This window comes from Musca vetustissima, unplaced genomic scaffold (assembly GCF_032173495.1).
Source record: "Musca vetustissima isolate MV318-11 ecotype Yass unplaced genomic scaffold, APGP_CSIRO_Mvet_v1 utg1843, whole genome shotgun sequence".
NCBI lineage: Eukaryota > Metazoa > Arthropoda > Insecta > Diptera > Muscidae > Musca > Musca vetustissima.
Genome location: NW_026882325.1, coordinates 235,789 through 262,359, shown reverse-complemented (window position 1 = coordinate 262,359; position 26,571 = coordinate 235,789). Strand labels below are relative to the sequence as shown.

Sequence of the window (26,571 nt, the reverse complement as noted above, 5' to 3'; positions counted from 1 at the left end):
AAAGCATATTGATTATCTGTTATTAATCCTGATGTTTGCTCTAAAATTTGATTTTTTATAACGATTTCCACTACTTTGGACAATGCTGGTAGTATTGAGATGGGACGAAGATCATCTGGGCTATTAATATTCTTCAATTTCGGAATGGGCACCACCCGAGCTATTTTCCATGCCTGAGGAAAAACTGAACTCGTCAGTATATTATTCACTAACTGTGAAATATAGTTCGATATATACGGATAGACCAACTTGATGAAATGTATCGGTATTTCGTCAACACCAACCGATTTAGACTTGATATTGGCAAGAGCCTCGAAAATCTCAACGTCTGAAACACACCGAAAAGAGAATGAAGGCATAGTGTCAGGGAACTCATTAAAATTAATTTCACCCGCGGACAAGGAATTATTATGCGCAAAAAAATTATTAATATCATTGACATTCATATTAATTTCAGGCTTATCATAATCAAAACATCCGGAATTTTTTAATATTTTCCACATCCTACTGGAATCAGCATTTCCGAAAAGTCTTGAATAGTATTTCCTTTTTGCCCTGCGTGTTACCGTTCTCGCCTTATTCCGATATTTGCAGTACAAAGACCAATTTTCTTGGGATCGATTAGATTGAAAAGCGGAAAAGGCGAGGTCTCTAATCGATCTGGCAAAAACAACATTTCTAGCTTCAATCCAACGGTCAGATCTATGGTGTATTTTCTTTCGAACAATAGGTACACATGAAAAAAGATCACCAAACAGATTCATAATGAGCTTACATTTTATGTTCACATCAGCTGTACAAGAATATGCATTAGCATCAAAGTTATCTAGGATAGAAAATAAATGTTCCCAATTAATTGTATTATAATCTCGATATTCTATAAACTCAGACGGACAATGAATATTAAAGTAGAGAGAAGCAAATATAAGGGCATGGTCAGATACAGACGGACATTGAACATTGGTAAACATTTTTTAAACAGCCCTCGATTCGTTTGAAGTATTTTTGAAATTTTTTTAATTCAGAACACTTCGATATACTGCACTTAAGAGATTTAGTGTGAAAATAGAAGATTACTGCTTGCAATTTTTCCATAAATAACGGTTTTTATGAAAATACATCGACTACAAAGTGGCCATATAATTAAAACATTGTGTGATTTTTTACTTTAATGCATTTTTTGAAAATATTTTTAAAAAAGCTCTTTAATTTAGTTAAATTATGTAAACTAAGAACCGAAAAAATCATTTACTGAAAATTTTTTTTAAAAAAATCTGTAAAATATATCAAAATTGCCAAAAATTTGTACAGTACACCTTACATTCAGAAAATAACCGTTATTATAGAAAATAAAGGTCCGAATGCACCAGAAATTGCTAGAATTAGTTAAAAACAATGAATAATTCTCAAAATAAATAAATATTTAAATTAAAAACTGAAAAAAATGGGAATTAACCTAAAAGAACGATTCGATTTCGATAGCCTTTATTGAAGAAGGCCGGAATATTTTTGCAGTATGTGAGGAAATATCGATTGATATTGGCATTTTTTATATCAAATCGATTGTTCGAGTAGTACAGAATATATTTTATCAAAAAATATATCAGTCACCACAGAATGAACAGAGATCAACGCCTATGTTGACGAGTAAAAGTTTCTGGCACACAGCAGCACGTTTGATGGTTAACTCTTGACCCTTAAAATCTATTGAACATGGCAATATTTTTCCAAAATAATATTTTTTGAATAGAATGATGTCCATTTAATCTATTTTAGCCTAAAAGAAATAAAAATTTTACAATTTGACAAATATTTAAAGTCTTGTGTTGAGCATCAAAAATGCTGTTGTGTGGCAGAAACTTTTACTCGTCAACATAGGCGTTGATCTCTGTTCATTCTATTGTGACTGATATATTTTTTGATAAAATATATTCTGTACTACTCGAACAATCGATTTGATATAATAAATGCCAATATCGATCGATATTTCTTCACATACTGCAAAAATATTCCGACCTTCTTCAATAAAGGCTATCGAAATCGAATCGTTCTTTTAGGTTAATTCCCATTTTTTCAGTTTTTAATTTAAATATTTATTTATTTTGAGAATTATTTATTGTTTTCTACTAATTCTAGCAATTTCGGGTGCATTCTGACTTTTATTTTCTATAATAACGGTTATTTTCTGACTGTAAGGTGTACTGTACAAATTGTTGGCAATTTTGATATATTTTACAAATTTTTTCAAAAAAATTTTTTCAGTAAATGATTTTTTCGGTTCTTAGTTTACATAATTTAACTAAATTAAAGAGCTTTTTTAAAAATATTTTCAAAAAATGCATTAAAGTAAAAAATCACACAATGTTTTAATTATATGGCCACTTTGTAGTCGATGTATTTTCATAAAAACCGTTATTTATGGAAAAATTGCATGCAGTAATCTTCCATTTTCACACTAAATCTTTTAAGTGCAGTATATCGAAGTGTTCTGAATTAAAAAAATTTCAAAAATACTTCAAACGAATCGAGGGTTGATTAAAAAATGTTTACCACAGTAAATGTTTTAATTCTGTGACCACCACTGTATATAACTATACAATAGCAGACAATTGCTATTCATTGAACAACTGGGTTACTTATTATCCGACAACAAATTGAGTTATGAGAACAAAATTGTCTTTAAATTTCAATTTTTTCGGAATAGCCGGCCTTCGGCCGGGTATTTAAGACTTCCTCCTATGGACAGGTGGAAAATTGGGCTACGCGAGCAGAATTCTCTTTTAATTTAAATTTGTTTAAATAGCCGGCCTTCGGCTGGGTATTTGAGACTTTCTCCTATGGACAGGTGGAAAATTTGGCTACGCGAGCAGAATTCTCTTTTAATTTCAATTTTTTCTAAATAGCCGGCCTTCGGCCGGGGATTTAAGACTTTCTCCTATGGACAGATGGAAACTTGGGCTACGCGAGCGGAATTCTCTTTTAATTATTTTTTTTTAAATAGCCGGCCTTCGGCCGGGGATTTAAGGCTTTCTCCTATGGACAGGTGGAAAATTGGGCTACGCGAGCAGAATTCTCTTTTAATTTCAATTTTTTCTAAATAGCCGGCCGGGGATTTAAGACATTCTCCTATATATCCGGAAGTACGAAGTTTCCCCCAAAAAAATTATGAGGTTGTAATCAGCTCCAAAAGGACTATGTGCTGTAAAAAAAAATAAACGTATCGGAGTGGTATTCTTAAATATGTTTAATAAAAAGTGGGGGTATTTTTTGAACTTTGGAACCCCATATCTCGGGAAGTACTGATTTCCCCCCGAAAAAACGTATGTTGCTGTAATCAGCATCAGAAGGACTTCCTATGATAAACTTGTTTAATAGTAAAGCTAGTAAAAGGGAAACATTTCAAGTCTCAGAGTACAAAATAATTTGAAAAGTTCGGGAACGCAAATCTAGTAAATATGCCAAAATTAGATGGCAATACTTCAAAATCAACATAACAAAAAGTTTACAAAGAGAAAGCCATTTTGTTTTGTGCTCTCTTAAATTTGATTCAATGCTTTACCAGTTTTATGGGTTCAGGAACGGTTTTCGAGTAAAAAGTTGCAAAACTTGTAAAATTGTAAAATTAGTAGATTCTTTTAGGTTTTGGAACGGAGCTAAAATAAAAACGACGACTGAAAAAATTGAAAAACGTTCCACCTGCTAACGAATGGGAGGAGAAGACAAAATGGCCGATAAAGATGAACTCAAAATGGTATAACCGAAAGTTTACGAATGAGGTGGGATAGAGACTAAATGGAAACCGTGTTGTTTACGAATGAGGTTTAGGCAAATTATGATTAGGGATAAGTAAATCGACTTTCGATTAATCGACTTTTTGTATTGAAAAGTCTAATGCCATGTACAGACGAGCGTTGTTCCCTCTCTCATTCGTGGTTCGACTCTTAATTATGAAGTAATTACATAGTTCAAAGGAACTACATTAAGGAACTAGTTCCTTTTTAAAAAAGAAACGAGAATAAATTCTTACAAGGAAAAATTTACTCAGTATGAATTTTCTTGCACCATCATCAGATATTAAATCAGTTGTTTTGTAAACAAACAACAAAATTGTTCTCAAACTAATTTATTGTGAATTTTTTATTGATTTTGTATCATTAAACCTTAAAATGGGAGAAGAAAAAGCAAGTATTTATAATCCACATCAATTTTCCGCTTGTTTTTCCATTTTCCATTTTTTTTTTTTTTTTTTTTGGAATGCGCCAAATTGTTTGTCGTTTTAATCAGCTGTGTCGATACAACCTTTTCATGTTTCTCTCTTCAAACCAAAAATTCTTATTTTACTCTCTGCAAATTCTTACTGAGTAAATGTTACTAGAAAAGTAAACGAACGGACTATTATACCAAAGCCAAAATTGATTCTAAATCAATCGCGTTGAGCCATCCGTCGTGTTATATGTTATCGAAAATACAACAAATGCAAGGAGACGATAACAGAAACACATATCGTTTCCTTGTGGTTGTTGTATTTTCGTTAACATATAACGCGACGGATGGCTCAACGAGAGCCATTCGAAAATTCGCATCCTCATCTCGCATTTTTTGCTTCTTAAGGGCTAAGCAGAATGCTCGCGTTGAGCCATTCGTCGCGTTATATGTTATCGAAAATACAACAACCACAAGGAAGCGATATGCGTTTGTGTTATCTGCTTTGCCCTTTACTATTCATTCAGAATAAGGCGAGAATGTGAAAGCGAAACATTTTTTACATGCGAGAAATCTCCCTAGCGAATATCCAGAATAATAGTACGTTTACATTTAACCGGATTTCGTTAACTCAGTGGGTTTCAATATATATCAAATAAATCCTCAAAAAGTAGGTTAATCCGGTAAAAATTCTGATGTAAATGCGGTTTAAGGCTGATATTAAAAATTCGCAGAACAATTAGTACAAATTGTTAAATTATTGAATAGCAACATTCAACACAATACTACCGTAGTGAATTAAAGAAAATTGAACCATTTACACTAACTAAGCAAATGTATTTTTATTTAAATTTTTATTTTTAATTTTTATAATTACAGATTTTTAAATATGAGTTTCTTTTTTTTCATTTTTTAGATGTCGATTTTGTTGTTTATCTCAATTTTGTTACTTTTATTTTATTTATGTTATGTTCATTGAATAGTTCAATTTTTATTATATTTTTTATAATTTTCTGAGGGGTGTAACGTTTGTTTTGTTGTTGTTGTTTCGTATTAGAATCATTTTATTGGGCTTTTTCCTTAGATTTTTTGTTGTTGCTGGTTTTTAATTCTTAAATTTTATTTTTTTGAAAGAAAGTCAGTTGTGTGTCGTGTATGCATGATGTTTGTTTGGTTGTTGTTATTAAGTATATGTATTTATTATTACTTTTTATGTTTAATTTTATATGACCCTTTGAAAATTTATTATTACTATATATGGGTGTGTTTTTGTTTCTGTTGCTGTTTGCACTGCTGCCTGTGTGTGTATGTGAAAAAAGTGTGAAAATTGGCAATGGAAATGTATGTTGGTATGAGGTGGTTGTGGAGATGATGTTGTTTTGTTTGTTAAGTGCTGGGCTGTCTGTTGTTGGCAGGTCAAATCTATCGGCCGGCCTGTTTGTGGGTATGGTTCCATTCTATATGTTTGTATATATAGATATATATGTATACATGTATATATTAAATATGAACGATTAAACGGCCGAATGATGTGATGGTGCTTATTATCATTATCAATGTGTGTATGTGATGTATGTTTGAACTTAAGCAAGGGAAAAATAAAACAAAATCAAAGAGTAACAATAACATTTCTTAATAGACAAAAAGAAAAAAAGAAAAACTTTGAATGCTCTTAAGCTTGTTTCATATTTCACAATTACTGCCGAATTGTTGACAAAAAATTAAAGGCAGAACTTAAGTTGTTTTCTACCGATTTTATTGTAATGAATAAAACGAAGCTCTGTTATTGAGAAATATGTATGCTACATTGTATGGCCTTTTTGTACTAAACTCAAATAATTAAAGTCACATTCTGTATTTTTTGTATGCATGACCAGTTTTTGCACAATTTTGTTTGTTTGGGGGCGTGGGGTAGTACTACTATATTATGGCATACATTCTAAAAAAGGAGACGACAATTATATATTTTTATTAATTAAATAAAGAAATAAATAAAATAAGCATAAACATAGACATTACTGTAAGGATGATTTGTTTTGATTTTTTTTTTTGCTTTTTCTTTTTTTACCATGTGAGTGAAATGTTTTTTCAAACACGAGAATCAACATAAAACACAACAACAATAAACAAATAATGAAGTATCATGTATATAGCATTATTATATATAGTAGTTGTGGTAGTAGTATTCATCAATGTATATGATGTATATAGGCTGGAGAAATATACTCTAAAAAATAATAATAAAAATATATATATTAACTAGAAAAAAATAATACATTTACATAAGAATGATATAATAAATTTTGTTGTATTTTTATTATTGTATAAAAATGTAGTTTTTTGCGTTTAAATTAAATAATAATAAAAAAAAACGCATAGATTCATATTCATTTGTATATGGAACAAACAAACCAAATACAGATTCTAAATGCAAAATTAATTAAGAGAATTAAAACTAAACAATTAGTTTTGAACAATTAGACAATTAGTTTAGTTGTAAAAAATAAAACATAAGAAACTCTGTGGGTGTGTGTGTGTGCGCTTGCTGCTTTATTTAAAATTAGTATGGCTGGCTTTAGGTCAAATGTATTATTTTTGAAATCCAAAAATAAAAAATTATATAAAAAAGGAACTCAGATTTATAACGGGTATGGCTGGCTGGTATTTTTTTACAGTAGTATTGAATAAAAGGAATAACAACAAAAACTAGTTTTTATTTAGAAATATTTCGAATATTTATTTATTGATACTATAATGATATTGTTAATATGAAGAAGAAAGTTTGTAATTTGAAGGAATTACGCTTTACATTTGTCTTGAATTAAGAGAAAAAAAGTTTGACAACTTTGTCTGGAGTTCTAAAAAGAATGCCAATTATAACAATTTTTTTTAAATTCCTCAAATAGATTCGTAAATGCAAATGTTATAGAAAACATTTTTGATTTTCTTTTTCTGTTACCATTACAGCTGAATACATTTACAACAACAAACTGAAAACATTGTTTAATACTTTTTTTGTTTGTTTGCCAGGATTTGTTGTAGCAGAACCCAGCTGTATTGTCATTTACAAATCACAGCAAGCCACCATATGTAAATATAGGAAAGAAATATATAGTTTAAGATATAGATAGATTCCAACAAATACAATTAAAAAAACTTTAATTATTTGTATGATTTACATGTGTTGTCCGTCCATGAAGATAAATTTTTTTTAAGGAAAGATGACATCCTACCTAAACTGTTTAATTTGTTTTGTTCCAATACAAAAAAAAACATGGACTGTCTTTCAGAGCACCGACAAACAACGAGACAACATTGACTACTGTGTCGTGTGAATACTTGTATGAAGAATTATGCATGATTTCAATAAAACATGTTGATGGTTGTATTTGTGCCACAAATCTCATGCAAAAGAAAAAAGTAAACAAAATTGAGCCCCAAAATATGTTTGAACAATAAGTAAAAAAGCGAAATGTAATCATTATTATGATTTATAATGAACAACATTTGAAACATAGTTAACTAAAAGTATTCATGTTTGCAGGTCTGTTGTCTATACAACAACCATTCAACAAAATTCAACCTCTTCCTCCGCTCGCAGCAATCTAATTGATTAATTTGTGCGCTCGGTGTTCTACTTTTTGTCCCTACACTAAACTCTGTTGCTGTTGTTGTTATCATCATTTTTGTCGGGCGGTCGTTCGGAAATTGTTACAGTCAGTCTCAGCTGTTTTGGAACCAAAACCAAAAAAAAAAAAAATGATATTTTTCGCATTTTGTTTTATAATGTGAAATACAATGTGCTGCTGGGTGTTTTGGTGGTGGAGTTGTATATAAAAAAGTACATTCGACGTCGCTGCTTTTTGGAAAAATACAAAAAAGATTTTTTTTTTTTGTTTTACGAGACAGAATTTGTATAATTTTGTGTGTTATGACAATTGTTTTGGTTTTTTTCAACTCGTACCGGTACCTATTACATTCTTAACTTAGTTATTTTTATATTATCTTGTTTTTATATAAATTTCTTTTTTGTTTTGTTTTAGTTTAGTTGTTTTTGTTTCTTAATTTGTTGTATTTTGTTTTATAAGAATTTTTATGCATATATAAAATTTGTTTATATTTGTTTTGGTTTTTTATTTAAATTATTTTTGTTTTTTTCCATTTTTTTAGAAATTAAAGTCCTTAAATACGAAACTTTTGTTATTTTTGTTTTGGTTTTTTTTTTTATAAAGTTGTAGTGTATGATTCATTATTATAATTAAATATTATTAATAAATGATTTTGGTTTTTCTTTCTTTTTTTGTAAGACTTATTAAATTAATTATTCATTGTGGTTTCATGTTGTTGTTTGACGTGGATGTTCTGGTTATTTTTGTGTGTTTTTGCCTTTGTTATATTCTAGGATGTTTTTACTCATTTGTTGTTATCATTAATATTTTTTATTTTTTTATTTTAAATAAACTTGCTGTGGTTTTGTAAATGCTTTATTATTTTTATTTCAAACTTCTTTCTTCCTTAGAATTTTGGTTCTGTGGTGTGTGTGTATGTGTAAATGAAACTCCCTAAAGTAGAAACTTTTAAATAATATATAAATATAAGTTTTTTCTGTTACATCAAAACAAATTATACGCCACACATTAAACTACATACAGATGAAAAAGAGTGTGCTTACAAAGAGACCTTTTAGATTCTTAAATGTCTACCGAGCCGACTTACAGTTGTCGTTTGAACCTTACAAAGACTTTAAAAACAATGCAAATCCAAAGAAAAAATAATTTAAAGAACCCTGCCTTCATAAGCTATCAAAGAATCGAACATAAAATTTCTTTCGCAAGTCCAAACCGATTTTTGTACGAAATCCTGACATTTGATGAATGTTCTGTTCCAAAACCTATAAGAATTTTCTATCAACAGAATTTATTTTTGATCTTCACTTTATAGTTTGGAAAGGTGGTAAACTTTTTGAGTTCGAAACAGATGCAAATGCACAACATTGGTGCTGTTATTATTGCTACAGGTTGGCTGGCTGCTGCCCTGAGAGCAATTAAATAGATCAAAACAAAAAAATATTTTTGGTGTGAAAATGAAGGATGGAGTTGCTCTGTATTTAATCTCCTACAAATGGAATTCTAAATTTGTCATAAAAATCGTTTTCATTGAAGCCATCTGGAAGCCTTTATGAACAAAACAAATGGTACAATTTGTTATTCCAATTCAGCTCTCCATTTCACTTACAATCCACCAGAAAACATTGGAAAATGAAGAATAATATTTGTCACGAAGAAGAAGACGTTGGTTATTGTGATTCCATAGCAGTTTAACAACGACAAAAGGCGGTATTACCTCTTAATTTCAGCACTAAAAGAAAAGTGTGGACCAATTGCTTTATCAATCAATAGCCGTTTGTTAAAAGCAAACATAATTTACAGAAGGACGACTAATTCTTTAATTCAGTCAATTTCCTTTTTTTATGCTTTTTATGCTTATGTTGTTCGTTTATGTGTGGTGCATTATTTCTTTCATCCTCGATTTTAAAAAAAAACTATCATTTATTCCCTCTTCTTTTTCTCTTTTCCTTCTTATCATTATCATAAATATAAATTATATACGATGACAATGATTTTTCTTTTTTCGATCGGTTTAATCTGGTTAAATGTTGTTTGGTTTTGTAATTTAAAGAATTTTAATAATAGGATATATTTTGTTTGTGTGTATGTTTTCGTGTCGCATATGTTGTAATGTTGTAGTTTTACTTTTGGTTTAAGGTAAAGAGTTTGTTTGTTTGTTGTGTATATAAATTAATGTGCGTGTAAATTGCGCGCGTGTTATTCTCATGTTTTGTTTTGCTTTGTTTAATAAAAAATACGAAAAAAAAACATTTTATATGCAAGAATAAATTGTTTGAGGATATTGAGATTTGTTTTTTGCCAAATTATTATTTTTTCTTGGCAAATTGGTATTCTAAAAACAAAACAAAAAACGAATAGAGACGAAAAACATGGTTCTTACTTAATAGTAGTAGTAATAGTATAGAAAAAAGAAAAGCTTACGGTGGACTGAATGAAATTACAAAGTTTGCGCTAAATTGTAGATTTTGTTATTGTAATTTGTATTGAATATATCTTACAAATACACAAAAGCAAACATTTATTGACGGTTATAACGATAATGAAATTATCGGGTGACAGACTATGGATAGTATTATTATTAAGCAAATAATTAATCCTTAGCATTTTTATTTACCCCTATTTAAATATATGTGGAGATTATAATTTAATACCCGTTATAACCTAAATATGATTTGCAAGACATACTCAAGACACAAGACTAGTAGCTTCTTCTTTTCATTGTTCCTTCTCCTCCTTCCTTTCCAATAGAAAATCTAATTTTGGATTATATGACCTTTTAGTTTGGTTTTGGTTTTTGTTGTATCCTCAGAACTAACTTTACCCATAGATGCGAACCACCACGGCATTTGCTGGTTGGTTTTGTGTAGTATTTGTTTTTTGCTGACTTCTTCTGCTTCTTGCTGCTGATGTTGTTGTTTGTTTTCTTCTTCTTTTGCAATTTATTTTATTAAACTATAATTAATATATAGTACTAAACATTATCTTTGTTGTAGGCTGTTGTAGTTGTTTGTTGTTGATTTCATTTTGTTGTGATTTGTTGTTGTTGTTTTGACTTAAAACATAATGTGTTGTTTTGCTGTTTGTTGTCGTTATGGTTTATGTTTTGTTGCTATTACTGTTGTTGTTTAGTTCCACACACGCAAGAATGAATCCCATGAGCCCGTTGCTACCGCCATACCATTTTCGGTCACACCCAGACATGAGACCCGATTATCGTGACCAGCCAATATACCGGAACGTTCGGCTTTCATTGTGTCCCAAACATTGCAATTGAAGTCATCATAGCCAGCTAACAGTAAACGACCACTTTTTGAGAATGCCACCGATGTAATACCGCAGATGATATTGTCGTGCGAGTACATGGCCAATTCTTGATCGGCACGTATATCGAACAGGCGACAGGTGGCATCGTCTGAACCTGTTGCAAATGCCTGGCCATTGGGGAAGAATGTCACGGCATTTATATCGGATTCATGGCCAGGGAATGTCTGCTTGCACACGCCCTCTCTAATGTCCCACAGTTTAGCGGAGGCATCACAGGCACCCGAGACGAATGTTTGACAGCCGGGTGCTAATGACAGAGCCATTACATCACCTGTATGGCCCAAGAATGATGTTACTTGCTGGCCGGTTTCAATGTCCCACAAACCACATGTCATATCGCCCGAGCTGGTTACAATTTGATTATCGTCTAGGAAACGGCAGCAGGACAAGTAGCCACCGTGGCCGGGCAATTCACGGGACACACGTACATTTCCCTCACGGGTTTTTAAGTTGTAAATTGAACACATATTGTCTAGACCGCCACAGGCTACATAACTGCCGGAAGGCGCGTAGGCGCACGTCATTACCCATGACGATCGTAGTGGTATAGCATGGACCTTATTTGTAGTGTGAGAGTCCCAGACAATCAGTTTACCATCCTGGGAGGCAGATACCAAGTTGCGTGAGTCATTGCCCCAGTGCATGGCGTAGATTTTTGCCAAATGTCCTCGCAACGTGCGCCTTGTTCGCATCTGTATGCGACCTATGGGCTCCAAGGACGCAGCTGCCTGCACTAAGCTGGTGTCGCAGGCAGCTTTCCGGGCATCGCGTATGGCATTCTTAAGGGATTCAGCTTCTTGTCTCAAACTATCCAACTCATTCATTTTCGTAGCTTTCTATATATATGATGTGTGTGTGTGTGCGTAAGTGTGCTTGTGTGTGCGTAGACTATTTGCAAGTTTCCCTGTGCAATGGGGGTGTTGTATAAAAAAATACGGCCGACTGCTGCTGCTGTTGGGGTTCGGCAGCTGCTGCTGGTGGTACTTGTGGTAAGTTGCAACTTTTATTTTTCCAAGTCCTAATGTCCGAATGCAAAATAATTACTATCTTGCACTACTACTGGAGGAGGTTCTGCTGCTGCTTCTCTTTCTTGTGTTGATGATAATGGTGAAAATCTCTATATCTTTAAAGGTGTAGGTTCGAATAAGGCCGCCGCAACATTGTGAGATTGAGTTGAATATGGTGATGATGATGACGGCGACGACAACGATGATGAAGAACACAAACGGGCAGGCGGCGACGGCAGGGGTGGCAAATGAGAAAATTAAAAAAATACGAAAAGGTGCGGTGTTAGTTCCAATAAATTATCTTGACAATTTCGTTACTAGGAACGACGAAAGCTCAATTCCTTGTACATATGTGTTACAACCAACCAACTCACCTATGTTTTTGGATTTCACTACACTGCTGCTGATGATTTCCGTCTCGGCGATGACAAACAATCCAAATCCAGCCGACAAATTCGCAACTTCTTGATAATTTCCCGAATTTATTTTTTTATATTAAATTGCCTGGGAGTACTCTCGTATCGTTTTTCTCCTGTTGAAAAAAAACTGCTGTATAAATGATTCTCCTTTTTTTCTTGTGCTTCGTTCAAAGTTGACGTCCGCTCCACCACTTCTCCACACACAATTTTTTTTCTTCTCTTTACTTTTGCCGTTTTGTATGTATATGTATATTTTTTTCTAATGTCTTCCTCCGCCGTTCGAGTTCGATCGTACGTACACTGCCTTTTTCTGTTTCAATAGTACAAGGGGTGAAATCTATTCATTTCTGTTTCATTTGTTTCTTTTTTTCGTTCTACTCTTCAAACACAAAAAAACTGAATAAAACCAAACTACAATGGTATGCAAATTCCGTAATAATTTCGGTAGGATTTTCGCAAATGCCCAACAAACAAAATATGGGTGCTGTTCTTTTTAGTATTTCTTATTAATTTTGGTCACATACGCGATATGATATTCTCTCACTAACTTCGATTTTCTTCACTTTGGGTTTTTTGGTACACCAAAATTGCAATTTGCACCACCGCGAACGAACGAAGGAAGGAACGAACGAGCGAACAAACGACACAGGGGGAAAACTTGATTAATAATACAACGAAAAAACTGAGCGAGACGGAGAGAGTGTATCGACACAATACAACTTGACGACGAGTACGACGATGAAATGTCTGTCTGTCTGCCAGCCTGCCTTTATGCATACATACAGTGGTTGTTTTCACACCAAGCACAGAACCAAATCACATTCAGTTTTGACTCACTCTTGGAAAATGAAATGGAAAATCATCGACTGCTGGAGAGACACTCTGAATTACACTCGCTCTCATTTTTGTTGTTTCTATTATTCTCACTAACTACGACGACGACACCAAGAGAAGGCAGGCACTAGTAAAGAGAAGAACCAGAAGTAGGTGGGGGTGGAGGGGGGTTTTCTTATTAATGTAGTTAATTTTTTCACATCTATATGTATGAAGAATTTTTCCGACATCGCGTATTCATAATTCACACCTTACAACTTTACACAGTATTTCACACACACATACACTTACGTTTTGTGCTTAATACATCACAAAATTTGTGCTATTTGTTATTTTTACTTATTTATTTCAGTTTATTTTCATGTAAAATATTCATTACAAGCTAAAAAAATTATTTTTTTCTCTGCTAACAAATTATCCTCCACCACAATAATAAGCGACACTTTTGACAGTTCTACAGGCCAACACCTATATCAGGAATATGTAAGTCGACTTTGGACTAATCGATTGAATCGACTTCAATAACATTCGACCATCGGTAATCGATTATCAATGTCAGAGTGAAATTGCCATCATGATGAATGCAATATGAAAATATAGGATACATTTGGCGACCAATATACATTAAATACTAGTTTGTGAAAGATATTGTATATTTTTTAATATTTAAGGTTAAAAAAAATGTCAATCAAAACAAACATTTTGGCAGGACTGTTATCGCCTAAAAATCGATAAACAACTAAAATGCGATTATTCACCCCAACCATGTAGCCCTAATGAATATTTTCATTTAACGAAACTTAACGAAACATAATACATACCTAAATTGGAAAGCGACAGCGTATGACATGTTAACGATAATCTTAAATAGCGCTCAACGTACAAATGTACAGAAGATATCGGATATAAGAAACTCAAAAAAGACGGAGATTTCTTTCTTATATGCGTTTTTTTTCTTATATGGAATTATCGGATATAAGAAACTATGAGCTCGGTGTTTTTGATCATTCAGCAAGTTTTATTATGGATGATAAACATGAACTGTCACACGATCCAATCTAACCAAATTCTCTGTAAATTGTAAATTAATACCGAGATTCGAGAAAAAAACACTCGATCAATATGTCAATTCTATAGTGTACTGATGCTACATGGAAAAACGCGTAAAGCGCTTTTTTATCGATTACTGACTGTCCAACAACCATAAATATTTTTGTGGTTGCCTGATGAATGACAAACATGTAAGGCCACACTATCAAACAAGCAAAATTTGGGCAAGAGTGCCATTCAAAAATGCTAGTGTGTACACCGCATGAGGCCACACTATCAAACAAACAAAATTTGGGTAAGAGTGCCATTCAAAAATGCTAGTGTGTACACCGCGTTATGTTTGTCTTTCATCAGGCAACCACAAAAATATTCATAATTATTGGGCATTCAGTAGTCGATAAAAAAAGCGCTTTACGCGTTTTTCCATGTCGCATCAGTGCATATAAAACATTAAAAAAACCCATCCATCGTCTTTTGCGTTTTTTTTTTCATATCGCATCAATGTGAATAAAAAATTTTACTATTACATTTTTCCAAAACCTAAAAGAATATGCCATTATTTGAAATAGTATTATTTTCCTTATATACATATGAAAAGTTTTACCACTTTTTGAGTACTAGAACATGTGAACGTCAGTTTATAAAGAAATGGCAGAGCCAAACATGATTTTGATTTTCCCGTTCCCGTACGGCAAGGATCTACTAATTTTTTACTATTTTTTCGATATCATAAAGGAAAATTTGTTATCGTAGTAAAAAGTAGATTCTTGAAGTACGGGAATAGACCAAATGTAAACATAACATGACATACCTGAAGTCCACAATTAGCAGACACAATCCAATTAGACGATATTAATTTATATTTTTAGTACTTATATTTTTATAGTAATATTTTTTTTACATTAACTGTTGTAGGGCTAAGCAGAATGTTAGCGTTGAGCGTTTTTTTGTTAAAATATATTTAACTCCAAAGCGTAGCGCACATCAACTTGAAGTGTTAGTGTTATCGTTTCCTTGTGGTTGTTGTATTTTCGATAACACATAACGCGACGGATGGCTCAACGCCAAGATCTATTAATAAGGTCACCAAGATAGCAATCGAAATCGGAAAACAGCTGTTTTTTCTCAAGTCTAATGTCAAAAATTTCGACTTTGTTTACGTTTTCATAATGGAAGTCAATTCACAATAATGCATTTTGACAGCAAACTTGAGAGGTATCGATAATCAGCTGGTCTCCCTTGGTGACCTTATTTATAGGCCATGTTACGCACTTCGACAGTTAAACAAGTCCATCAGCTGCTCCTTGGCATAATGAATAGGTAGTCCATTTAGCGCAGCTGATGTCTTGATTAACTGTCAAAGTGGGTAATTTCTACTTGAATTCGATGTGCAGTGTTGCCAACCATTTGAAACATTATATGGAAAAATTTGACAGATAATCGAGACAAAAACAAAGGTATTTGTTTTGATACATCACCTTATTATTGCATCATGAGCTGCTCTAATTACCTATTTATTGTGCCCTGGTTGAACTTTAGCAAAATGATGACCGTTAAATTATTTGAGTGTGCTATTTTGCAAAACTAATCATGCCAGACATGTTTAGCGGCGACAATTAATGCATTTTTTGAACATTCTTAATATTTTTTTTTCAAACATAACATGTTTTAGTTTTTTCTTTGTCCTAGCCTAATCATTTTTGTCCAAAATCGAAAATACCACAGAATTGTAAATAAAATGCCATGATTTTACGTATGTATATATGTATTTACATTTTTAACTTTATTTAAAGTAAAAAATCGTTTCGTTTTATTTGTATTCTTTGTTTTGCTTAAACAATCATTCATGAGAGCCGGTCAATAGTTTAAAACGTAATATCCAAAAATAATATATACCTATATATATCTGTATAAGTGTATGTTTCAATGTATCAAAAACAGTCGGTTGTCGCAAACGCTTCACAATAAGAAATCACACAGAAACGGAATAATTATTCTCGGAATAAATTTGATACGGATTTTCTGAAATAGAGATGTACAAGAAAGAGGAAGATTATTAACAGACCAAGAAATACATATTTAATAAAAAAGTAGTGGGTATAATATACATAGATCTCTCTTATATGGGAAGAAAGATTAACGAAATAACGTACAAAACATAAAAAATTTTGACCAATTGTTGGAAGAAGAAATTCGTGAAGGAAGTGTAAATCTTTCCATTGTTAGAACACGATTAATTATTGTGTATTATGTATTTGCAATATGATATATTCCAATATTTGAGATTGTGTGCATTGCTGTTGAAAAATCTTTAATATTGAAATTTGAAAATGAATACAAAAAAAATATATATATATATTTACCGCCAATTTGCTTTAGTATGATTGTAAATTATAAGTTTGTGTTTATAAATAAGTGAGAGCTATGTTTTATTTATTTTATTTGTGTGTAAATATAGTTTTGTTTTTGTTTTTTTTTTATGAAAAATCATCATTATATGACGAACCAGTATTATAGTTGGACATTTTCGGCAAATTAACAACATCACGTCGAAATGAAGATAAATTATGAATGAATCTGTAAAAAAATCGAAAAAAAAAATATTTTGTATTATTCATAATCCATAATTCATGTGTAGAAATGTGTGTCTTACTTTTCCTTATTTTTACTGGAAACATTGCGTTCAATTCCATTCATTAAATCCTCAAAACATTGAGCCATAATTTGTTGTTTTTCTATTGGTTGTGCGCGTAAAATATTCTCTTTTAGAGTTCTAGAAAAAAACAACAACAATAGATATATAAAAACAAATATATGTATATATAAACATTTATGCTTTTGAAAATGTTCAACTAACCGGAAATAATCTTCATACAATAATATTAGTACCAACAATGGTCTGGACATGGACCATTGATTTTTACAATCTTCAGCCATGACATTATTCATTAGAGTTGACATCATATTTTGCAATATCTCAGAATTCATTTTAACAACCTAGAAAGAAAAAGGAACAATTTTATAAAAAAAAACGATGTTAGTGGTCTTAATATTTTTAACAGCTTACCTCTAAAAATCGTGCATTCTCAGGTGTTAGATTCCGTAATTTTTTATTTGGGAATGTAGACACTAAAAAATATTACAAAAACAAATATTGATACGATTTTTTAAATGTTTAATAATAAAATAATATTAAATGTTGAATATCATTAAATACAAATATAAATATATATAGCAAATATTTTGATCACATTACTCACATCATATATCGTCACTGTACTTACTTTTCAATTGTAATTGTTTAAATATATACGATATAATGCTATCCAAAATGGAACAACAGGTTATATAGATAGTTGAATCTATGTGGAATATATACAAAAATCAAAAAAAAATATATATATATATTAAAAAATTATTAATATTCAATATAGATTAATATTTAATATCTATTTACAATTGATATTTTTTTCTTGCTAAAAACTCACCCAAAGCCGTAAAACCTTTAGATAAGCTTTCTAGAATGTAAACAAATGCACCAGGTTCCAAACCTGCCAAAAAACTAATCTGTTCTGGAGATAAACAATTCAATAAATTGAAATAGGATGATGCCAATTTTGGGTATTCCTGAAATAAATAAAAAAACATCAAAAATGTCAAAAATCAATTATCACACAATTATCTTATCTTAGCTTATTTTGTTGTTGTAAAACTTACCAACAAATCATTTTGTTGTATAGACATTATCATTTTTGCTACGATATTTAAAACATTATCCAATGTATCATCACCATAGAGCTTGAATACACCAAAGTTAACATAATTGCCACCCAAGGCATTTTTCAATATTGTAAAGCATACGGAAATGCCTTTCAAACGCATTGGATATTGTTGATCGCGTGGCACATCTAAATGCAGTATACGATTACCGTATATACAGATGAGTTTTGAAGCCTCACGGAATAATAAAATGCCAATCGGACTGGAGACATTGCCCTGCAAACGCTGCGTGCGACAGTGAACCAATTCGGCAAATAATTTAAGGACAGGTGTTGTAACAGCTGGATCGTGTGCCCATAGTTCAACGGCACGTATTAACATGGGCAAATAATCGGAATAATATCTGATGATAGAAAAAACATAATTAAAATTTGTACATATTTCGAATAATAATTGGAATTTAGAATTTACTTACAGCCATTCGAATAGCATTGTGTAAGGAACTCGAGAAGTTAATGGCTGGGCCAGACCACGTAGATCACGAGCCAAGCCTATTATAGCCTTTTTGGCTTCTTCATTGGGAAAACTATTGGCATCCATTAAAACGGGACCAAGGGATTCAAATTGGTCTGAAAATGGGAAACAAATATTATTTGGGACCAATAAAAAATATCGACAGCAAAAATAGGCATGTATATTCCTTAACCAGTATCAATTTTGAGCGTGTGAATTTTTATCCGATATTTAGCACAAAAAGGTAAGAAGCCGAATGCATCGCAATGTCGTAAATCATAACAAGATCAACCTCTGGTAATGGTTACAAGAGGATGGAAATGCAGAAAATACGCAAAATGATTTTGTGTTCTGAACGGGTTGTGTTAAATTGTCAAAAATTTCATAAAAGATCCGTAACGAATTTCCCGTGACAAGATAAGATATATCCGAGACAAGATATCTCCTTTTTCAAAAATTCAAAACTAACGGATGACACTGAGAATATAACCCTAAAGGAAATGTGGGGAGCTTTATCGCTTTTGTCTACTATTGTGGCGACATGTATCCATATTTTCAACAACTTGTCTACATTGAATTAATTATTTTGGTAAAGAAAAAATATAAACACAAGAAATTATAAAAGTGAATATGTGACCTTGTGTCTATATTTGCAAACTATTGACTTACTACTAACCGTGTCCACATATGCGACGCTATGTCTATATCGACAAACTACTGACTACGTCACTAGTTCATTCTCAATGACATGTTAAATGTCAATAGAAAAATGCATTGTGTTGGGTATAGTCGGACAATAGTATTGGTGACAATGTCAATAGTGATTTACTGTAGACATTTCCTACAGGGAATGTATACGTAGGATTTTACAATCGCTTATTTGCTATATCAGACTTCATATTGTGTAAAAATCATCTCAAACACACTCAGAATGGGAGGCTGTAGAAGCTCCTCTATCGCATATAAGATGTGAGTAAATTGAAAACGCATTTTCTCCAAATTGATTTGATTGGTTTATGCAATGTGTGGGCGCTATCTTTTTCGCACTTTTTTCGTATTTACTATGTATAAAATGGAAACCAATACTTACTAGTTAAAGGATTTAAAAAACTATAGAAACGTTCTTCATCTTCACCCAAGTCAAACATTAAAAGACGCCCCAGTGATGTATAGAACATGGTACGGCAGCGCATTTCGGTTAATGATGAATTTGTACCCAAAAATGGAAAATGCTCACTCTGGAAAAACACAAACAAATTAATATTTTTGATAGCATGTAAACATATAAACATATAATCAGAAAAAAAAAAACATATCGCTTCCCGTGCTGCTTACCGTATGGTGTGTCAGCATAAATTGAACTTCTTCCAATTTAGCCAATTTCCGCACTGAATTAAAATGCACCGATAAATCTGATAACAACATTAGGGTTTTTGTTATAATTTGCTCTGAATGGCCCCAAAACTTTAGATTTGTTATACTAAAAAACAAGGTAAATTAAAATTTGTTAGCAACACTAAAATACATATATATATATATATATATGTGTGCTTACATTTTACGATTAATAAAACTCAGCAACATTTGTTCATCGCTTATACCGAACACATCATTCAAACGTTTATACACGTTCGGCTTTTGTGTCTGTTCACTGATATGCATTTTTCGTACTTGTTCCAAAAAGCTCAATATGGCCAATTCTAATTTTTCACAGCCTGCTTGCGGTAGTCGGGCATCGGTTAATCTCATCAATTGAAATACCCGTATAACCAATTCGGCATCCATTGTATCGTGATCATCATTTGAGTTCACTGTCAATCGGCCGACAATGGCCGAACCGATAATATACACTAACCACGTTAGCTGCAATTCGTGTATGGTAACATTGACGGGATCGGCATTTGGTGTCTGCAGTAGACTTTCATATTCACTGGCTTTTTGATCGAAATGTCGCACCAACAACGAACATGTTTTGTCATATTCACAGCGTTCAATAACCGATAATTGTTCCAGCTGTTGCAACACCATACACAAATCATCCAATGGATCATCCATGTGATCGTTGACAATGGCAGGAACGGCATTTAAACGTGATTCAACATAGGCTTTGGTAACTTCGGGTGTATAAGTGCCCAGCAAATGTGGTTCGGGTGATTTAACATATGGCACGGATGCAACCATTCTTTGCCATAGTGTAAGTAAATAATGTACACTATTCGGGGCAAATTGCCACATCTAAATGATCGATTCTTAGAATTCAGTTTTACTACATAATTACCGAATGCGAACACTTACCTGTAATGATTCAACTGTAAATTTTGCTATTAAAGCCAAAGCTTCAGGATAACAAGGCACAGCAATCAGTTCACCCAACTGATAATTCGATTTCAGGCGAGCCAATAGACGACAAAATTCATGATAGTTATCTGGATCACGTAGTCCCTATTGCAAATAAGAACGTGAGAATTTCCTAACTAGCGAAAATGATGTTACTACTTACATGTAAATTAACCAAAATATTTTTAACACCTTCAACCAGATGTGTAAGAAATTTAGTACGTTCTGAATTATTGAAAAGAGAACGTCTTACAGATGTCATCTAAAAAAATAAAACATTTAAGGCAAATAAATAAACAATGTATCGCAAAATAGCTGTATTGAATATCTATTATATAATGGATTTTGTTTTTATATTTCAATCGGTTAGGCATTTTTCATTTGTTTTCAATGGTAAGGGAAAAATGTAAATTAGATTCGAAATTAATGGCGAAGCTCGTGAAATGAGCATATTTGAATAAATAAAAACTCATAAATGTGTCCTTGTATGGATGGTGTTGTTGTTGTATATGAATATATATTCCTGTTTAAATTCCATCTGGTTCTGTCTCCAAATTAAAAAATGCAGCTACTTCGACTTGCTGCAACCACAGATCTTCAGGAGTAAGATGAGTAGATTTGGCTGGGCAATTGAATAAGTACAGTGTGGTATGAGTGACCGTAACACATGCTGGGCAGACATCCTGCACCTAGTCAATCTGTGCCCAATACCAATTGAGACGACTGCACCATCCAGAACGTAACTGGACCAAAACTACTCTGCTTTGGGCAGCTGACGTTCTTCAGCTGCTATGGGTGGGTAACCGTTGCGGCTACTGCTATTCAGATAGGCAACTTGAACCTCTCTCTCTAGATCATGCAGATCCTTCTTGACACGCCTGGGTGGGGGTATCCTATCCACCATATAATGGTTGGGATGATTGTCTCTGAAGCACTCATCAGGTACTGCAACGAAAGCATATTGCTATGCTGATCCACTGGTGTCATGAGGAGGCACGCTGTCGCAGTCCTCAGGAAGGCATTCTGACAGGTCTGAATAATTCTCCATTGCGTATCACTAGAGTTCGCAGACCACACTGAAACTGCATAGCTTGCCACAGACCGACCTATCGCCTTGTAAGAGGTCAACAATGTTTCCTTCAAGCTTGTATCTCTCTTGAGATCTTTCCTTACGTGCCATGTCATTACGAAGCCTCTCCATATGGCTATGACAGGAATTTATACATCGACAACGTTTGGTTGTATCGACACGTATAGAGGCACGATATTCGCCTCCAATGATCATAATTTATTAATTTTCATTTCATTTAACTCACCTGTACTAAACATGACAGCGAATAACTTGCCAAACCATTTGGTAATATTTGATACAAATCAAAAAACAATTTCAATGTATTTGGATCCAAAAATGCTGGACGCCATGATGATGGGATTTGTACACTATTCATATCATCTGAAGATTCGTCCATCGAACTACCAATAAAATCAAAACTCAAGCAGTTCTTCGTTAAACGCAAGACATGAGATATAAGGCTGAAACAACAAAAAAGAAAATACAGAGAAATAGATTCAGATTTCCTCTCGAAAATATAACAACAACCTACTTAACATAAGCCTGTTGGGATTCATCCATAAAATTGATTGTTTTGCTATTATCACGGGCAGTGACCAATAGATTGCATGATAACAAAAATATATCATACAATTGTTGATCACGGAACGATGTGGCAATTTTACGACTGGTTGAAAATGTTATGTGGGCATCCACTTCCACAATGGAGTTCATTTCCAAAACAAGTTGTGATAAAATTTGCACACCAAATGTACAATGATCGACAGATCCCTAGAAAATAATATGTAACAAGTAAAACCAAAATATATTTTATTTATATATGTACTATAACAACAATTACCTGTAAAAATGTTTTCACATCTTCCAACAAGTTTTGGAACACCAACTCGTTCTTATAGGTATCAAACCAGCCATATTTTGTTATTTTTGCCAATAGCGTGACCAACGACTGTACCACAAAATGTTGCAGGTTCGGTCTATTTGCCAAATAATTCAAAACATAACTCCTACAAATGAAACAGAAAGAAGTGTCGTAAAGGAAAGACTGCCTATTTCATTGTCAGACACTCATTCATACCTTATGTCAATGCGCTGTTCCAAATTGAGACCCTGTATAAGCTTTGTTAGTGTTGTTGCCGCCAACAGCTGGGCATAGCTGGAATCTGCACGATCCAACAACATTTGGCATTTGGGCAATGCATCTTGACTGCTCACAAACTGTACAAGGGTCTTTTCTGCATTGGAACGCAGCACAGAATCCGTGGCTTCATACAACTGTTTGCACAGAATTTCTAACTGTTGGATTTCCTAGGAAGACACAAGACCAAAAAAAGAGAATCATAAGCCCAAATTACAGCACAACGAAAGTGTATATTTTGCACCATCTCCCAAATGCATCATAACCTCTAAAGCAAAACAGAGAACCGGTGTTGCATATATATTATCCGCCGTCCATTCGATATTTATGTAAATGTAATCGACGATGTATGTTTACATTTCAATTTATTTATGTTTGCACACACAACGCATTCATTTTAATTTCAAAATAACAACAGATTTCAATATTTTATTTTTTGTGTGTGCAATTATTATTTTTATTATAGCCTACCATTTCGATTTGTATTTCTGTTGTTTCTTCTTCTGTTTTTGTATCGTTGCAAAAATATTTGCTACAATTATTGAGGCTCGACTCGATTCAATGGGTATAGGTTTTCGCGTATCTTGATACACAAGGCGGACTATAAAGTGTATGTATCCAAATTGTAACTCTGTTAATTATTTTTTGTTTTGAAATTGTTTATTTTTGTATTAAATTTAATTTATCAAAAAAAAACTTCAAAAACTCTTTGCCCCCACACCACACATTACACACTACTACTCTATAAACAGTGAGACAACCGTTCGTTCGTATTTCGCTCGCTCGCCATTTTTATTTTCTTGGCGAAAAATGGGGGGAAAAGAAAATCGACCAATAATCTTTGTTTACGAATGTGATGGATGACATAACAGTATTGAATGTTTTGTTACGAATGAGACATGGAGAACATGACATGTTTTATTTGACATATTTCGCGAATGCCAAAAAAAAATATAAGGACAATATAAATATTGGCATTAAATCGTGTAAATGTGGAAATATGTATAATAGTACAAAGCGTAGGGTGAAGTATTTACTATTCGTCTAAAAATATACACACGTCTCGTCTATAAAGAATCCCTTCAAATGGTCAAATATATCAATGTAGACGAGCGGAAGGAATTCTATTTAGACATATATGACATGTCTATAAATATTCCTTACAGTTCCAAAAAATATTAGATTGGGGAAAAAGAAATCCAAGGTACAATTATAGAAGGTATCTGGAATAAGGTGTGTCTGGTTACTTTCCCTGCAGGAATTGTCCAGTAACTTCTTTCTGAGAGAGTAAGGTAGTTTTATTCTCTTTTGCAAGAAAAATGCGAAAAGTAAACAGACGGCATCCCTGCAGAAGCTTGCAACTAATCAGCTGATTTGTCAAAACAAACCAATTTGTCCGCCATTATAAAGAATTAAAAGAAAGAAAACACAACCAGTTTAACAAAAACAAAAACAATTAGTCTTGCTAATTCCAAAAAAAATTATTTTCAAATTGAAAGCACAAAAATAAATAAACAAACAATAGAAAACATCTGATTGAATGTCGATGTATGAGAAGAAGAAGAGTTGCAAGAGATTGCAAGAAGAAATTTTTCCAGCAAGAATTTGCAAACTCTCACTGAAAGAACTGTCAAAATTTCTCTCTCCAACCGCTCTCTTTTGCAGAACTTTTGGGTTAACAGACGACTTCCAGTAACAATTTGTAACAATTGTTACAAACTTTAGGGTAACCAGACACACCTATACTCAGTTGATTTGATTGTATCGTAATACTCGTGTCAAGTTGGATACGGCATTTTAGATTTATGTAGAACCACCCAGCAATAAAATTTTGTACATATTATTACAAAATGTTGGTCGTTTACCCAAAAGTCCAGTAAAAGAGGATTAATTGAAAGAGAAGATTTGACAGTTGTGTTACTGAGTATTTGCAAATTCTTGCAAGGAAAATTTTTCTTGTACCATTAGCTGTTTTGTTATGTTTTGTAAACAAACAACAAAATTGTTCTGAAGAAAATTTATTGTTTTGTGATTTTTATATTGATTTTGTATTTTTATAAACATCATCAATTTTCCGCTTTTTATCCATTTTTCTAATAAAAATGCTGCTTTTTTTGTCTGCGCCAAATTGTTTGTTGTTTTAATCAGTTGTGTCGATACAACCTATTTACTGGATGCTGTTCTTTTATGTTTGGCAATTTTATCTCTTGAGAAAGAAAAATTTGTATTACTGGGAAAGTATACGAACGCACTATATGACATGTCTATAAATATTCCTTATAGCTCCAAAAAATATTTGGTTGGGGAAAAGAAATCCATTTTTTTGTAAATGGTTTAAAAAGTTTTATGGTCGATTTTTAGCTTCAGGGCGATGTTACGAATGCTAACATGCCGGTCAACTTCGATCATTGTGCGAGGTGTATTTTTAACATCAAAAATTCCTGAACGGAATCTACGAAACCAAGTTTGCACATAATTGGCTGTTACAGTATCGGAACCATAAACACCATTCACAATTTTAGCCGTTTGACCATGCTAGGCTACATTTAGACTACTAAATCCACTCGATCTGAAATGTCAATTCCATTGCGTATACGTCACGTTATTCCTTGATATGCATTTACCGCCCATACATGTTATGATCTTGAAAGATAGCTACACAGTTACAAAGGAGGTCCTCAAAACAAAGCCACTTTGATGCAGTTGAGGAAGCAATTCAATAATACAGAGTGCCTACTATCATTGGTAAGAAGAAGAAAAAAAAAAAACACCGGAACAGAAGGTAACTGTTTTGGCACAGCTAAAATCAGCATCAGTTCGTACCTTGCGCGATTTGATGACATGACTGATAACATCTATCCGGCATGTGTGTGATGCGTGATAACTTTTTCAAACCCACACACCCTATGTTCACTATGGACACAAAACACGAGAATAGTTCTTCCCTGTATTTCAAAACATTTATAACGACATATCGCTTATAGCGACCAATTTCACCGGTCCTTTGACCGTCGTTATAAGCGATAAATATAAAAATATATAAAAGCGAAGTTCCCTGGACCACTTCATCCACTAAATATGAGGTCATTACCGAAAACTGTAGGTGTCGTATTTGATCAGAACCTATATAACTGCGACCTGTCGATACCCGTAAACTGAGAGAAAAAATTTTATATTTGCTGGTTCTCATAACAGCATCTTATAAACATGTCATCCGTTTTTTGCTCTTGCCATTTTCATTGTGTTCGTGCATAAAAACCGACGACTTCACATCTTTCTTTTTGTTTTTGTTTATATTCCGTCCTACAGCAAACTGCCACTGCAA

General features: G+C 32.8%; 2 protein-coding genes across 2 annotated transcripts; both read right to left on the bottom strand.

The window, feature by feature from the left end:
- Nucleotides 1-10,933: 10,933 nt before the first annotated feature.
- Nucleotides 10,934-23,092, bottom strand: LOC133328674 (guanine nucleotide-binding protein subunit beta-1). Its single transcript, XM_061537217.1, has 2 exons — nt 23,079-23,092; nt 10,934-12,025 (listed from the first exon to the last, which is right to left on the bottom strand). The coding sequence occupies exon 2, from the start codon at nt 11,978-11,980 to the stop codon at nt 10,958-10,960; it is 1,023 nt and encodes a 340-aa protein (XP_061393201.1). The 5' UTR covers nt 11,981-12,025; nt 23,079-23,092; the 3' UTR covers nt 10,934-10,957.
- LOC133328663 (ran-binding protein 16) lies at nt 16,431-25,655 on the bottom strand. The gene is made up of 19 exons (XM_061537206.1): nt 25,635-25,655; nt 23,187-23,416; nt 22,950-23,115; nt 22,641-22,879; nt 22,353-22,569; nt 21,200-21,298; nt 20,995-21,141; nt 20,255-20,934; nt 20,035-20,179; nt 19,790-19,937; nt 18,662-18,815; nt 18,184-18,589; nt 17,955-18,093; nt 17,751-17,828; nt 17,534-17,595; nt 17,324-17,463; nt 17,120-17,239; nt 16,973-17,043; nt 16,431-16,488 (listed from the first exon to the last, which is right to left on the bottom strand). The coding sequence occupies exons 1-19, from the start codon at nt 25,653-25,655 to the stop codon at nt 16,439-16,441; spliced, it is 3,312 nt and encodes a 1,103-aa protein (XP_061393190.1). The 3' UTR covers nt 16,431-16,438.
- Between the last annotated feature and the right edge of the window lie 916 nt (nt 25,656-26,571).